General features: G+C 49.3%; 2 protein-coding genes across 2 annotated transcripts in view; one reads left to right on the top strand and one right to left on the bottom strand.

The window, feature by feature from the left end:
* The window catches only part of B3GAT1 (beta-1,3-glucuronyltransferase 1), a 404,607-nt gene that overhangs the window by 127,851 nt on the left and 263,204 nt on the right, over positions 1–13,552 (top strand). The window lies entirely within an intron of this gene.
* On the bottom strand, positions 9,358–9,849 carry LOC138487241 (uncharacterized). Its single transcript, XM_069613876.1, has one exon. It carries the CDS (start codon positions 9,847–9,849, stop codon positions 9,358–9,360), a length of 492 nt encoding a protein of 163 aa, XP_069469977.1.

Raw genomic sequence — 13,552 nt, forward strand, 5'->3', positions numbered from 1 at the left:
GGCAGGATTTCAGGTGTGGGTTGTGTGGTGTGAAGGTTGCATAGAGGCAGGATTTCAGGTAAGGATTGTGTGGTGTGAGGGTTACATGGAGGCAGGATTTCAGGTGTGGGTTGTGGGTTGTGTGCTGCGAGGGTTGCATAGAGGCAAGATTTCAGGTGTGGGTTGTGTGTTGCGAGGGTTGCATAGAGGCAGGATTTCAGGTGTGGGTTGTATGTTGTGAGGGTTGCATAGAGGCAGGATTTCAGGTGTGGGTTGTTTGTTGTGAGGGTTGCATAGAGGCAGGATTTCAGGTGTGGGTTGTGTGGTGTGAGGGTTGCATAGAGGCAGGATTTCAGGTAAGGAATGTGTGGTGTGAGGGTTACATGGAGGCAGGATTTCAGGTGTGGGTTGTGGGTTGGGTGCTGCGACGGTTGCTTAGAGGCAAGTTTTCAGGTGTGGGTTGTGTGTTGCGAGGGTTGCATAGAGGCAGGATTTCAGGGGTGGGTTGTATGTTGTGAGGGTTGCATAGAGACAGGATTTCAGGTGTGGGTTGTTTGTTGTGAGGGTTGCATAGAGGCAGGATTTCAGGTGTGGGTTGTGTGGTGTGAGGGTTGCATAGAGGCAGGATTTCAGGTAAGGATTGTGTGGTGTGAGGGTTACATGGAGGCAGGATTTCAGGTGTGGGTTTTTTGTTGTGAGGGTTGCATAGAGGCAGGATTTCAGGTGTGGGTTGTGTGGTGTGAGGGTTACATGGAGGCAGGATTTCAGGTGTGGGTTTTTTGTTGTGAGGGTTGCATAGAGGCAGGATTTCAGGTAAGGATTGTGTGGTGTGAGGGTTGCAAGGAGGTAGGATTTCAGGTGTGGGTTGTATGTTGTGAGGGTTGCATAGAGGCAGGATTTCAGGTGTGGGTTGTATGTTGTGAGGGTTGCATAGAGGCAGGATTTCAGGTGTGGGTTGGTTGTTGTGAGGGTTGCATAGAGGCAGGATTTCAGGTGTGGGTTGTGTGGTGTGAGGGTTGCATAGAGGCAGGATTTCAGGTAAGGAATGTGTGGTGTGAGGGTTACATGGAGGCAGGATTTCAGGTGTGGGTTGTGGGTTGTGTGCTGCAACGGTTGCTTAGAGGCAAGATTTCAGGTGTGGGTTGTGTGTTGCGAGGGTTGCATAGAGGCAGGATTTCAGGTGTGGGTTGTATGTTGTGAGGGTTGCATAGAGGCAGGATTTCAGGTGTGGGTTGTGTGGTGTGAGGGTTGCATAGAGGCAGGATTTCAGGTAAGGATTGTGTGGTGTGAGGGTTACATGGAGGCAGGATTTCAGGTGTGGGTTTTTTGTTGTGAGGGTTGCATAGAGGCAGGATTTCAGGTAAGGATTGTGTGGTGTGAGGGTTGCAAGGAGGTAGGATTTCAGGTGTGGGTTCTGTGTTGTGTGTGAGGCAGTTATGCATCTTCTGCGGGCTCGGCGCATGTTTGGCCCTTAAAGCCAACTCAAGGGCCCCAGGCATTCTTTGTCACGTTGTTCTGCTTCCACGTGCAGAGTTCCTGCGCCGCTGGCTTCCATTGTATGACAAGAGCCTCACCAGACTGCGGCTGACTCCCCAAGTTTCATGAATGGGGTGATGGTGTGAGTAACCCGAAAAGATCCTGTCTCCTTCGGCAAGTTTAGTGAGGTTGGTGAACTGTTCGTTTTCTGCTGTGGACAGTCCTTTGGCCCGTGGTCTGTGATGCTTTTTATTTTGTAAGGTGTCTGACGTGGCTCTTCCGTGGGGCGCGTGTCTGTCTGATTGTTTGTGGCGGCCTCTGGGTCCCCTGTGGACTCAGCTTCTAATCTCATATTCTGACAAAGCGGAAAGAAGTTACACATGGATTGTAGTCCAGTGTTTCTGGCTAAGTAATAGTCCATAAGAAGATCTAAAAGGTTTCGATGACATAAGAGAAACTTCCATGTCACCCCGGCCTTCAGTGAGGTAACACTTAGCTCACATCTCACAGCGAAACAGGGGCACGGTTCGGTGATGTGAGCCCCTTGCGCCAGGTCACAGCCTGAAGCTTATCCCCTTGTCCCATAACCCAGGACCGTAAAACCTCGGTGCCCTGAATTCGGTTCGGCGCTACTTTACCCTCATAACATTTCATGGGCACCGGGAGGAACATTGCAATATTTCACACTTAGCTTACACATCTGTCCAGCCATTGCTCTGGCCTCACGCTGCAGACTCTCCCAGATGTTCGCTTTATTCGGTTCAGTAGTGATCAGAACCCCTAAATACATTAGAGTGTCAATCGCTTCCAATTTTACCTTCTTTAAGAACCGAGTGAACATAAATGGTTTCTTGGCAAAACCTAATCTCAATATTTTAGTTTTAAAAGGATTAGTCCTGAGGCAATGATCCCGGGTGCAGTCGACAGAGGCATTACTGAATCTCTGTGGACCGATCCGAGTAAAGCACCCTGGCATATGATATGACGCCAGAAGCATTTTACTTCATTAAGTTTGGGGGCAATAAACACTGCATTGTCTAAATAATCGCCGATGTCTGAAGCATAAATAATAAACAGGAAGGTGGCAAAATGCACCCTTGCCTGGTCCAGATCTGATGGTAGACTAGTGAGGCTAAGTCGCACTTGAATGTTGGCACCCCCAAGTGAATACACAACGATCTTCAACCACCCTGCAGGGACACCCCATCTTTCTAATTCAGCCCACAACCAGTTTCTGTTCACGAGATCAAATGCAGCAGCTGGCAGCAACCTGTGGCTGGTGGGTTCCAAAAGCCTGGCCTGACAGAAACCCTAAGCAGGGGGAAGAGATACGTGTGCGTCAAAGGGTAAAAATATCAGCCCTAGACAGAGACCCATATTTAGAGGGGATCTGAGTTTTACACATATCCTAAGGCAAGAGGTGGACAATGACTTGCTGGAAGGTGAAGCCCAGAAACAAGACGCAGGCAACAGCAGTGGCTGTGCGTTGAGAGCCAAGCAGCCAGCTGGGCGCTACTCCCTGAGACAGTAAGATGGAAGCCAGGAAGCCAGCTGGATGCTCAGCCCTGACACTGTAAAATGGAAGCCAACAAGCCAGCTGAGTGCTACTCCCTGAGACTGTAAGATGGAAGCCAAGAAGCTAGCTAGGCGCTACTCTCTGAGACTGTAAAATGGAAGCCAAGAAGCCAGCTGGGGGCTACTCCCTGAGACTGTAAAATGGAAGCCAAGAAGCCAGCTGGGGGCTACACCCTGAGACTGTAAGATGGAAGCCAAGAAGCTAGCTAGGCGCTACTCCCTGAGACTGTAAGATGGAAGCCAAGAGGCCAGCTGGGGGCTACACCCTGAGACTGTAAGATGGAAGCCAAGAAGCTAGCTAGGCGCTACTCCCTGAGACTGTAAGATGGAAGCCAGGAAGCCAGCTGGATGCTCAGCCCTGAGACTGTAAGATGGAAGCCAAGAAGCTAGCCAGGCGCTACTCCCTGAGACTGTAAGATGGAAGCCAGGAAGCCAGCTGGGTGCTACTCCCTGAGACTGTAAGATGGAAGCCAAGAAGCTAGCTAGGTGCTACTCCCTGAGACTGTAAGATGGAAGCCAGGAAGCCAGCTGGATGCTCAGCCCTGAGACTGTAAAATGGAAGCCAAGAAGCCAGCTGGGTGCTACACCCTGAGACTGTAAGATGGAAGCCAAGAAGCTAGCTAGGCGCTACTCCCTGAGACTGTAAGATGGAAGCCAAGCAGCCAGCTGAGTGCTACTCCCTGAGACTGTAAGATGGAAGCCAAGAGGCCAGCTGGGGGCTACACCCTGAGACTGTAAGATGGAGGCCAAGAAGCCAGCTGGGGGCTACACCCTGAGACTGTAAGATGGAAGCCAAGAAGCTAGCTAGGCGCTACTCCCTGAGACTGTAAGATGGAAGCCAAGCAGCCAGCTGAGTGCTACTCCCTGAGACTGTAAGATGGAAGCCAAGAGGCCAGCTGGGGGCTACACCCTGAGACTGTAAGATGGAGGCCAAGAAGCTAGCTATGCACTACTCCCTGCGACTGTAAGATGGAAACCAAGATGCCAGCTGGGTGCTCAGCCCTGAGACTGTAAGTTGGAAGCCAAGACGCCAGCTGGGCGCTACATCCCTGAGACTGTAAGATGGAAGCCAAGAAGCTAGGTAGGCGCTACTCCCTGAAACTGTAAAATGGAAGCCAAGAAGCCAGCTGGGTGCTACATCCCTGAGACTGTAAGATGGAAGCCAAGAAGCTAGCTAGGCGCTACTCCCTGAGACTGTAAGATGGAAGCCAAGAGGCCAGCTGGGGGCTACACCCTGAGACTGAAAGATGGAAGCCAAGAAGCTAGCTAGGCGCTACTCCCTGAGACTGTAAAATGGAAGCCAAGAAGCCAGTTGGGTGCTCAGCCCTGAGACTGTAAGATGGAAGCCAAGAAGCCAGCTAGGTGCTCAGCCCTGAGACTGTAAAATGGAAGCCAAGAAGCTAGCTAGGCGCTACTCCCTGAGACTGTAAGATGGAAGCCAAGAAGCCAGCTGGGTGCTCAGCCCTGAGACTGTATGATGGAAGCCAAGAAGCCAGCTGGGTGCTCAGCCCTGAGACTGTAAAATGGAAGCCAAGAAGCTAGCTAGGCGCTACTCCCTGAGACTGTAAAATGGAAGCCAAGAAGCCAGCTATGCACTACTCCCTGCAACTGTAAGATGGAAACCAAGACGCCAGCTGGGTGCTCAGCCCTGAGACTGTAAGATGGAAGCCAAGACGCCAGCTGGGCGCTACATCCCTGAGACTGTAAGATGGAAGCCAAGAAGCCAGCTGGGCGCTACATCCCTGAGACTGTAAGATGGAAGCCAAGAAGCCAGCTGGGTGCTCAGCCCTGAGACTGTAAAATGGAAGCCAAGAAGCTAGCTAGGCGCTACTCCCTGAGACTGTAAGATGGAAGCCAAGCAGCCAGCTGAGTGCTACTCCCTCAGACTGTAAGATGGAAGCCAAGACGCCAACTGGGTGCTCAGCCTTGAGACTGTAAAATGGAAGCCAAGAAGCTAGCTAGGCGCTACTCCCTGAGACTGTAAAATGGAAGCCAAGAAGCCAGCTATGCACTACTCCCTGCGACTGTAAGATGGAAACCAAGACGCCAGCTGGGTGCTCAGCCCTGAGACTGTAAGTTGGAAGCCAAGACGCCAGCTGGGCGCTACATCCCTGAGACTGTAAGATGGAAGCCAAGAAGCCAGCTGGGCGCTACATCCCTGAGACTGTAAGATGGAAGCCAAGAAGCCAGCTGGGTGCTCAGCCCTGAGACTGTAAAATGGAAGCCAAGAAGCTAGCTAGGCGCTACTCCCTGAGACTGTAAGATGGAAGCCAAGCAGCCAGCTGAGTGCTACTCCCTCAGACTGTAAGATGGAAGCCAAGACGCCAACTGGGTGCTCAGCCCTGAGACTGAAAGATGGAAGCCAAGAAGCTAGCTAGGCGCTACTCCCTGAGACCGTAAAATGGAAGCCAAGAAGCCAGCTGGGGGCTACACCCTGAGACTGTAAGATGGAGGCCAAGAAGCTAGCTATGCACTACTCCCTGCGACTGTAAGATGGAAACCAAGATGCCAGCTGGGTGCTCAGCCCTGAGACTGTAAGATGGAAGCCAAGACGCCAGCTGGGCGCTACATCCCTGAGACTGTAAGATGGAAGCCAAGAAGCTAGGTAGGCGCTACTCCCTGAGACTGTAAGATGGAAGCCAAGAGGCCAGCTGGGGGCTACACCCTGAGACTGAAAGATGGAAGCCAAGAAGCTAGCTAGGCGCTACTCCCTGAGACTGTACAATGGAAGCCAAGAAGCCAGTTGGGTGCTCAGCCCTGAGACTGTAAGATGGAAGCCAAGAAGCCAGCTAGGTGCTCAGCCCTGAGACTGTAAAATGGAAGCCAAGAAGCTAGCTAGGCGCTACTCCCTGAGACTGTAAGATGGAAGCCAAGAAGCCAGCTGGGTGCTCAGCCCTGAGACTGTATGATGGAAGCCAAGAAGCCAGCTGGGTGCTCAGCCCTGAGACTGTAAAATGGAAGCCAAGAAGCTAGCTAGGCGCTACTCCCTGAGACTGTAAAATGGAAGCCAAGAAGCCAGCTATGCACTACTCCCTGCGACTGTAAGATGGAAACCAAGACGCCAGCTGGGTGCTCAGCCCTGAGACTGTAAGATGGAAGCCAAGACGCCAGCTGGGCGCTACATCCCTGAGACTGTAAGATGGAAGCCAAGAAGCCAGCTGGGTGCTACATCCCTGAGACTGTAAAATGGGCGCCAAGAAGTTAGCTAGGCGCTACTCCCTGAGACTGTAAAATGGAAGCCAAGAAGCCAGCTGGGTGTTCAGCCCTGAGACTGTAAGATGGAAGCCAAGAGGCCAGCTGGGGGCTACACCCTGAGACTGAAAAATGGAAGCCAAGAAGCTAGCTAGGCGCTACTCCCTGAGACCGTAAAATGGAAGCCAAGAAGCCAGCTGGGTGCTCAGCCCTGAGACTGTAAGATGGAAGGCAAGAGGCCAGCTGGGGGCTATACCCTGAGACTGTAAGATGGAAGCCAATAAGCTAGCTAGGTGCTACTCCCTGAGACTGTAAGATGGAAGCCAAGCAGCCTGCTGGGTGCTCAGCCCTGAGACTGTAAAATGGAAGCCAAGAAGCTAGCTAGGCGCTACTCCCTGAGACTGTAAGATGGAAGCCAAGCAGCCAGCTGAGTGCTACTCCCTCAGACTGTAAGATGGAAGCCAAGACGCCAACTGGGTGCTCAGCCCTGAGACTGTAAAATGGAAGCCAAGACGCCAGCTGGGCACTACATCCCTGAGACTGTAAGATGGAAGCCAAGACGCCAGTTGGGCGCTACATCCCTGAGACTGTAAGATGGAAGTCACGAAGCAGGTTGGGCGCTTCATCCCTGAGACTGTCTTTCCGGACTGTCAAACTAAGAGTCTGCTGGTATGGGCACGGAACTCCCGGCAGGCCTGACCTGCTGGGAATTCAGGCCCCTAACCATTAGCAATGGTGCTGGTGCTTCAGTGACCTCATTCCCATGGAGTTTTATGGGAATCCACGGGAATGGGGATTTACTGTTCCACCGCCTGCCATAATCATAGTTACTACTGTACCCTTACTCCTAAAAATCCTTGACAGAGCTGCCTACCTGCAGATCCAGAACCACCTAGAGAAAAATAACTTACTAGGAACAAGACAATCAGGCTTCCGCCCCAAACACGGCACTGAGACAGCCTTGATCGATCTCAAGACACAAATGGACAACCTGAAAGACAACGGCAAACTAGCCCTTCTTCTCCTCCTCGACTTGTCAGCTGCCTTTGACTTGGTAAATCATGATATTCTCTGCAAACATCTAGCCTCAGCAGCCACATTCTCTGACAAGGCCAATGCCTGGATTCAGTCCTTCCTGAACAACAGATCCATGAGGATCTTTGCTCCCACAGCCTCTGCCGAACCTGCCCTCGTTACATGTGGCGTCCCCAAGGGCTCCTGTGTTTCCCCCACACTAAACAATGTGTTTACAAAACGTCTCTTCGACATACTGGACCATTTGGGTGTCATCTACACGAATTACGCAGATGGCACTCAAATACTCATCCCACTAACAGGCGATTACTCCACCGACAACACAGTACTCAACAACATGTATTCCATTATCCAAGAATGGATGGCCAAACACCGCCTCTGCCTCAACGACGACAAGACCGAGCTTCTTCTCCTAGGCTCACAATCCAGACTCAATAAACTCGAGAAACTTTACCAGACATTCACCATTGACGGCAACAACATTTCCATCTCCAACAACGTCAATACTCTTGGGATTTACCTTGACTCCTCCCTTACACTGACAAGACAAACCATCTCATCCGCCACCGCTTACACATGTAAGCTCATCAATGCCAGTAGACCTTACCTCTCGACCTCCAACTGCACCACCTTAGCCAGAGTACTAGTACTTTTCAAATTCGACTATTGCAATGCTCTCTACCTGGGTACCAGCCGAAAGAACAGCAACAAGCTGCAAGTTATCCACAATAACGCACTAAGAACAGCTATGAACATACCCAAACACGAGCATATCTCTGACGCCAGACGATGCTGTCAATGGCTATCTATACCACAGAGAATCAAATATAAAACACTGTCTCTCACACCAAATGTTTATCCAACCAAGCACCTTGATACCTCTCGGACAACTTCACTCACCACACCCCATCTCGTCCAACTAGATCAGCCCAAACACATTGGGCCTCATTCCGAGTATGGCGGTAAGGGATAGCGGCCACCGCTAACGAGAGCGGTGGCGGTAATCCCTTACCGCCATACTCCGAGTTCCCTTAGCGCCATGGTGCTTTTAACACCTGCTTTTAGCAGGCGTTAAATACCATGGCGCTAAGGGACCTTGATGTTAATTACGCCACCGTAATTTACGGTGGCGTAATTGACGCCTTCCCCACTCCCATTATGCCCTATGGGGCAAGAATGGGAATGGGGAAGGGTAAATGGGGATTGGGGAATTACCGCCCCGCCAACCTTGGAATGGGGCGGTAATTCCGCCAACCACCAAGGCGCTGCCGGTCCGGGTACGGCGTCAACCAAGGCGTTAATAGCGCCATTGGTTAGCGCCGTACTCGGAATGAGGCCCATTGCCTAAATATCCCCAGATTTAAGCTCCAAAAAGCAGGTGGCACAAGCTTCCCTGTGCTTGCTGCTAAACTCTGGAACTCACTACCAGCTGATCGCAGATCCGAACCATCCTTTCACTGATTCAGACACAGTGCCAAAACTTGGCTACTGGCCATAAAAGCCTAAAACGCCAACTTATTACTACACAAATGTACTTATTGCCTGCATAATCTGTACAACTTCAAATCTTGTAAATATGTTATAATGTGTATATTATCAGCAACTGTTTTTATAATGTCTAGACTACCTGTATTGTTTACCTACTTACCATGCTTGTAATATATTGGCTACTTTGTAATCATGACTAGCGCCTGGATGCCCCAGGGCCAGGCGGCGCTATATAAATAATAAACTAAACTAATCTAAACATCGTATGAGGGTCAGTGAGCATATCTGCAATTCTATCCCTGATTCTGAGTTCCATCTTTATGAGGTTCAGGAAGCAACAGTGGCGTTCATAGGGCAAGGTGCGGAAAGCGGTCTAAGAGATGTGTGCTTCTAGCATGGGTGCCACCATCTTCCCAAAGCTTCGCTATTTCAGGAGAGCACTGTCTCCAATCCATGAACGTGCATTGAAATGTGTCCTAGCAAACGCACTGGCAACATGTACACTAAGGCACTGCCTCACTTCCACAACACTGCCAGGTTAAAGGCCAGATGCCAACTTAGACTGATGTGTCTTAATGTCTCCCATTCCTCTGGTGCTCTTTTGTTCTTGTGTTACGCTCTCCTGCTCCTCTGGTGCTCTCCTGTTCTTCTGTTCACTCTCCTGTTCCTCTGGCACTCTCCTGTTCCTTTGTTGTGCTTTCCTGTTCCTCTGATGCTCTTCTGTTCCTCGGTTGCACTCTCCTTTTCCTCTGGTGCTCTCCTGTTCCTCTGTTGTGCTCTCCTGTTCCTTTGTTGTGCTCTCCTGTTCCTCTGGTACTGTCCTATTCCTCTGTTGCACTCTCCTGATCCTCTGGTGCTCTCCTGTTCCTCTGGCACTCTCCTCTTCCTTTGTTGTGCTTTCCTGTTCGTTTGATGCTCTTCTGTTCCTCTGTTGCGCTCTCCTTTTCCTCTGGTGCTCTCTTGTTCCTCTGTTGTGCTCTCCTGTTCCTCTGGTACTGTCCTGTTCCTCTGTTGCACTTTCCTGATCATCTGGTGCTCTCCTGTTCCTCTGGCGCTCTCCTGCTCCTCTGTTGCACTCTCCTGTTCCTCTGGCCGACTCTCCATTATCTCATTGTATATTTATTTGCAGCGCACATACCACGTAGGTATCTAGGAGCTAGATTAATTGAATTGTGAAAGTGCAGGTTATTTATAACGCAATCAGTTTTTTCAACCGCGGATCCGCAATGTGAACCTGTTTTTGCTCAGCGTGTTCTTGCTTCCAAGACTCGTGCATTGTCACAGAGCTATCCTCCCGTTACGGAGGATAGTCTCCTGTTCCTCTGTTGCACTCCTGTTTCTCTGATCCACTCACCTGTTCCTCTGGCGCTTTCCTGTTCCTCTGGTGCTCTCCTGTTCCTCTGTTGTGCTCACCTGTTCCTCTGTTGTGCTCTCCTGTTCCTCTGGTGCTCTCCTGTTCCTCTGGCACTCACCTGTTCCTCTGTTGTGCTCTCCTGTTCCTCTGGTGCTCTCCTGCTCCTCTGGCACTCTCTCGTTCCTGTGTCCCACTCTCCTGCTCCTCTGGCACTCTCTCGTTCCTGTGTCCCACTCTCCTGCTCCTCTGGCTCTCTCCTGCTCCTCTGGAGCTCTCCTGTTCCTCTGGCACTCTCTCGTTCCTGTGTCCCACTCTCCTGCTCCTCTGGCTCTCTCCTGCTCCTCTGGAGCTCTCCTGTTCCTTCCGCACTCTCCTGTTCCTCTGTTGCACTCTCCTGTTCTTCTGACTCTCTTCTGTTCCTCAGGCGCTCTCCTGTTCCTTTGGCACTCTACAGTTCCTCCGTTGCACTCTCCTGTTCCTCTTTTGTACTCTCCTGTTCCTCTGTTGTGCTCTCTCTCCCATTGGCTCATACTTTCCCTCGTTATTCTGGGCCATGTGTTTCCTTTGCTCACTTGCTCCAGCCTTGTTCTCTCACCTTGCCGTGTCTCCTGCAAGCTTGTCCCTACCCGCCAGTCTTGTTCCTGTAAAGTCCATTATATTCGCCTGTACCTTGCACAGTGTCAGTTCAGTGTCCTCACGCTGGGACTGCCTTTCCTCAAGCCTATATTAGGACAATCTGCTTTGTTTCCTCCACCCATTGCCAGTTGTTTTTGTTTTGTTTAAAGCACAGACTTAGCCAAAGAGCAGCGCAGCACTGCACTGAGTGCAGATAGCCAGTGTTTGAGCTGGCATCTTTTAACAATAGCGCAGTACTGTGTGTTGCGGTCTGTACGTCACTCTGTGCATACATTGGAATTAGTCCATGTCAGGTATTTTTGAAAAGCCATATTTTCAGAGATTTGTGAAATTTGAGAATGTGGGTGCATTTCGAGCCGAAACAGGGATCGAGTTCTAGGGGGTGGGTGTATGACAAAGAGAACAATTGTTTGCATGTCCTCTCTGTGCAGATGAATTGTGATTCAAGCCAGTTGGTTGATTTGCTGTGCGAGGAGCATGTGCCACCAAATATGTGAAAAAGCAGTGGTGGAGACATGAAACGCCGGTGTAAGGATAATGCATCACCTCAGGTTTAAATGCTTAGAATGCATGCCTGCTGGAGGCAATTTCCACTTGCTGCATTCTTCAGACCAAATGTTCTTGTACTTCACAGTGTACCACAGGAGTGACAAAAGGCTGGTAAAAAAGGTAGGTCCCACCAGCATAAAGAGCAGTGTAACATTGATGACTCTTCATGGCGGTATTTAGAAAAGGTATTTATTCACATCCTTAAGTCCCACTGGCTCCAGTAAACTGACAACTATTCTCAGGTTGAACATGGAATGCTCCCTGATTCCATGTTCCATACATTGCACGTCAAATGCAAATGCTATACATCTCCCTTCTTTATCCAACACAATATAATGTTAGACAAAGTGAGGTTGCTAAGCTATTAAAATACATGGAAAACTATACTGAGGATAAGACAATATAAACTATGGAATAACAAGGCGAACAATATAGAATAACAAATAAAACAACTCTGGAGAACACATATAGACACAAAACAATGGTTGTAAAAAGAAAAATGTGATCAACCATAAAACAGCAATGGTGAATAACTAAAATAATGACAGATTATACCTCTAAATCAGTTAACATACTTGTACAGATATGAAAGCCACCCCCTCTCTCTCCTAGGCCTATCAGTCGCACACTCACCATTCCTCTTCCCATTATCCTGGAAGTGAATGCCAACCCTAACAACAGCACTTCTGCCATCGGTACCTGACAACACACGTTTCTCACACTTACTCTAGACATATTCCATACCCCTCCATCCACTGTTCTTGTGGCTCCATGCATCGCTTCCATCACCATTATGGGTTTAGACCATGAATCACCCTGCCTATGTATCGCCAAGGGCAATTTAATGTGCACATACTCACCTACCACCACATTACACACCATTGAAGTTTTTTCAACCATCATACACAACTTTGTTTCTCAGTTGTCTCTCTCAAATGTTTCCTCTAACATGTTCCAATGTCATTTTACTCACATTCGATCTACCCATCCATGCTGGAAACACCTTGGTGTTAGGCTTCCTTCCTCTGAGAACCTCAAAGGGAGATACTCCAGTCGTGGAATGAGGAGTTACTCTGTATGCCGCTACCATGTCCTCAACATCCCTCCTGCAGTCCTTGTTTTCCACTATTACACTCTACATGCTCTGCTTTATTACACGATTGAATCTTTCAACAAACCTGTTTGTCTCAGGATGGTAAATAGTACTTGTGTGATGCTCAATACCATTACTTTTAAGAAAGTTCCCCATCTCGCTGGATACCAACTGTACACCATTATCAGTAATCAATATTATGGGATACCCCTCCCTCTGAAATATAACGTCCAGGAATTTTATTTTTTCACTGGTACATATATTCTGTGTCCACTGTACCTCAACCCACCTGGACAACAGAGCCAATAACACCATACAACTTGTTTTCTCTGACTCCTCCCAGGACCAACAATATCAAAACGAACCCTTTCCCAAGGAATGGTAGGTATTGTCATGACTGTCATGGGGGTAGATCAGCTAACACACCCTTTATCGGAATTTACACATGTATTGGACTCTCTAATCATCTGTTCGACTTGCATGTCCAGACCTGGCCACCAATAATCTCGCATCACCCTTTGCTTGGTCTTGGACATTCCCCTTTGGACATTCCCTGATGTCCCTCATGGGAAACCAACAGATTGTTTTCTCTCACCCCAAAAGGTGGAAAAATTTGATCACCACTCAAAACAAACCCATTGTCAATATGCAATTCATTGTGTGCCATTTGGATTGCTTCTGAATGAAATCCTCGACATGTTTCCTCATTCATGCTGCCACCTTCCAATAGATTCTTTGTTTTTTCAACGTTTCATCAGAATTCATGGCTTCAGCCCACTCCTCCCCAGATGCCACTTCTTGTTGCACACCCAGAACGTGTTGCTTATCCTCATCATCATTGAAATCATCAACTATATTAGTAAGTCTCGACAAACAATCCAATGTTTTGTTCTGTGTTCCCGGGACATATTCCACATCCAATGTATGCTCCTGCAAATTAGTAATCCATTTTCTAATGCGGGACGATACCTTGTCCAACCCCTTGGATGTCAAAATCTCCTTTCGCCATTTGTGTTCCAAACTCAGCAGGAACGTAGATGCCCATAAGAGCTGCCTGACCATCTCCACAGCCCGTCTGATGGCGAGCATCTCCTTCTCTATAGTGGACTAGTTCTTCCCTCATTTTTTTAAAACTCTAGAAGCAAATGCCACTGTGAACTCGTTATCCTGCTCTT

This window comes from Ambystoma mexicanum, chromosome 9 (assembly GCF_040938575.1).
Source record: "Ambystoma mexicanum isolate Mex_15411 chromosome 9, UKY_AmexF1_1, whole genome shotgun sequence".
NCBI lineage: Eukaryota > Metazoa > Chordata > Amphibia > Caudata > Ambystomatidae > Ambystoma > Ambystoma mexicanum.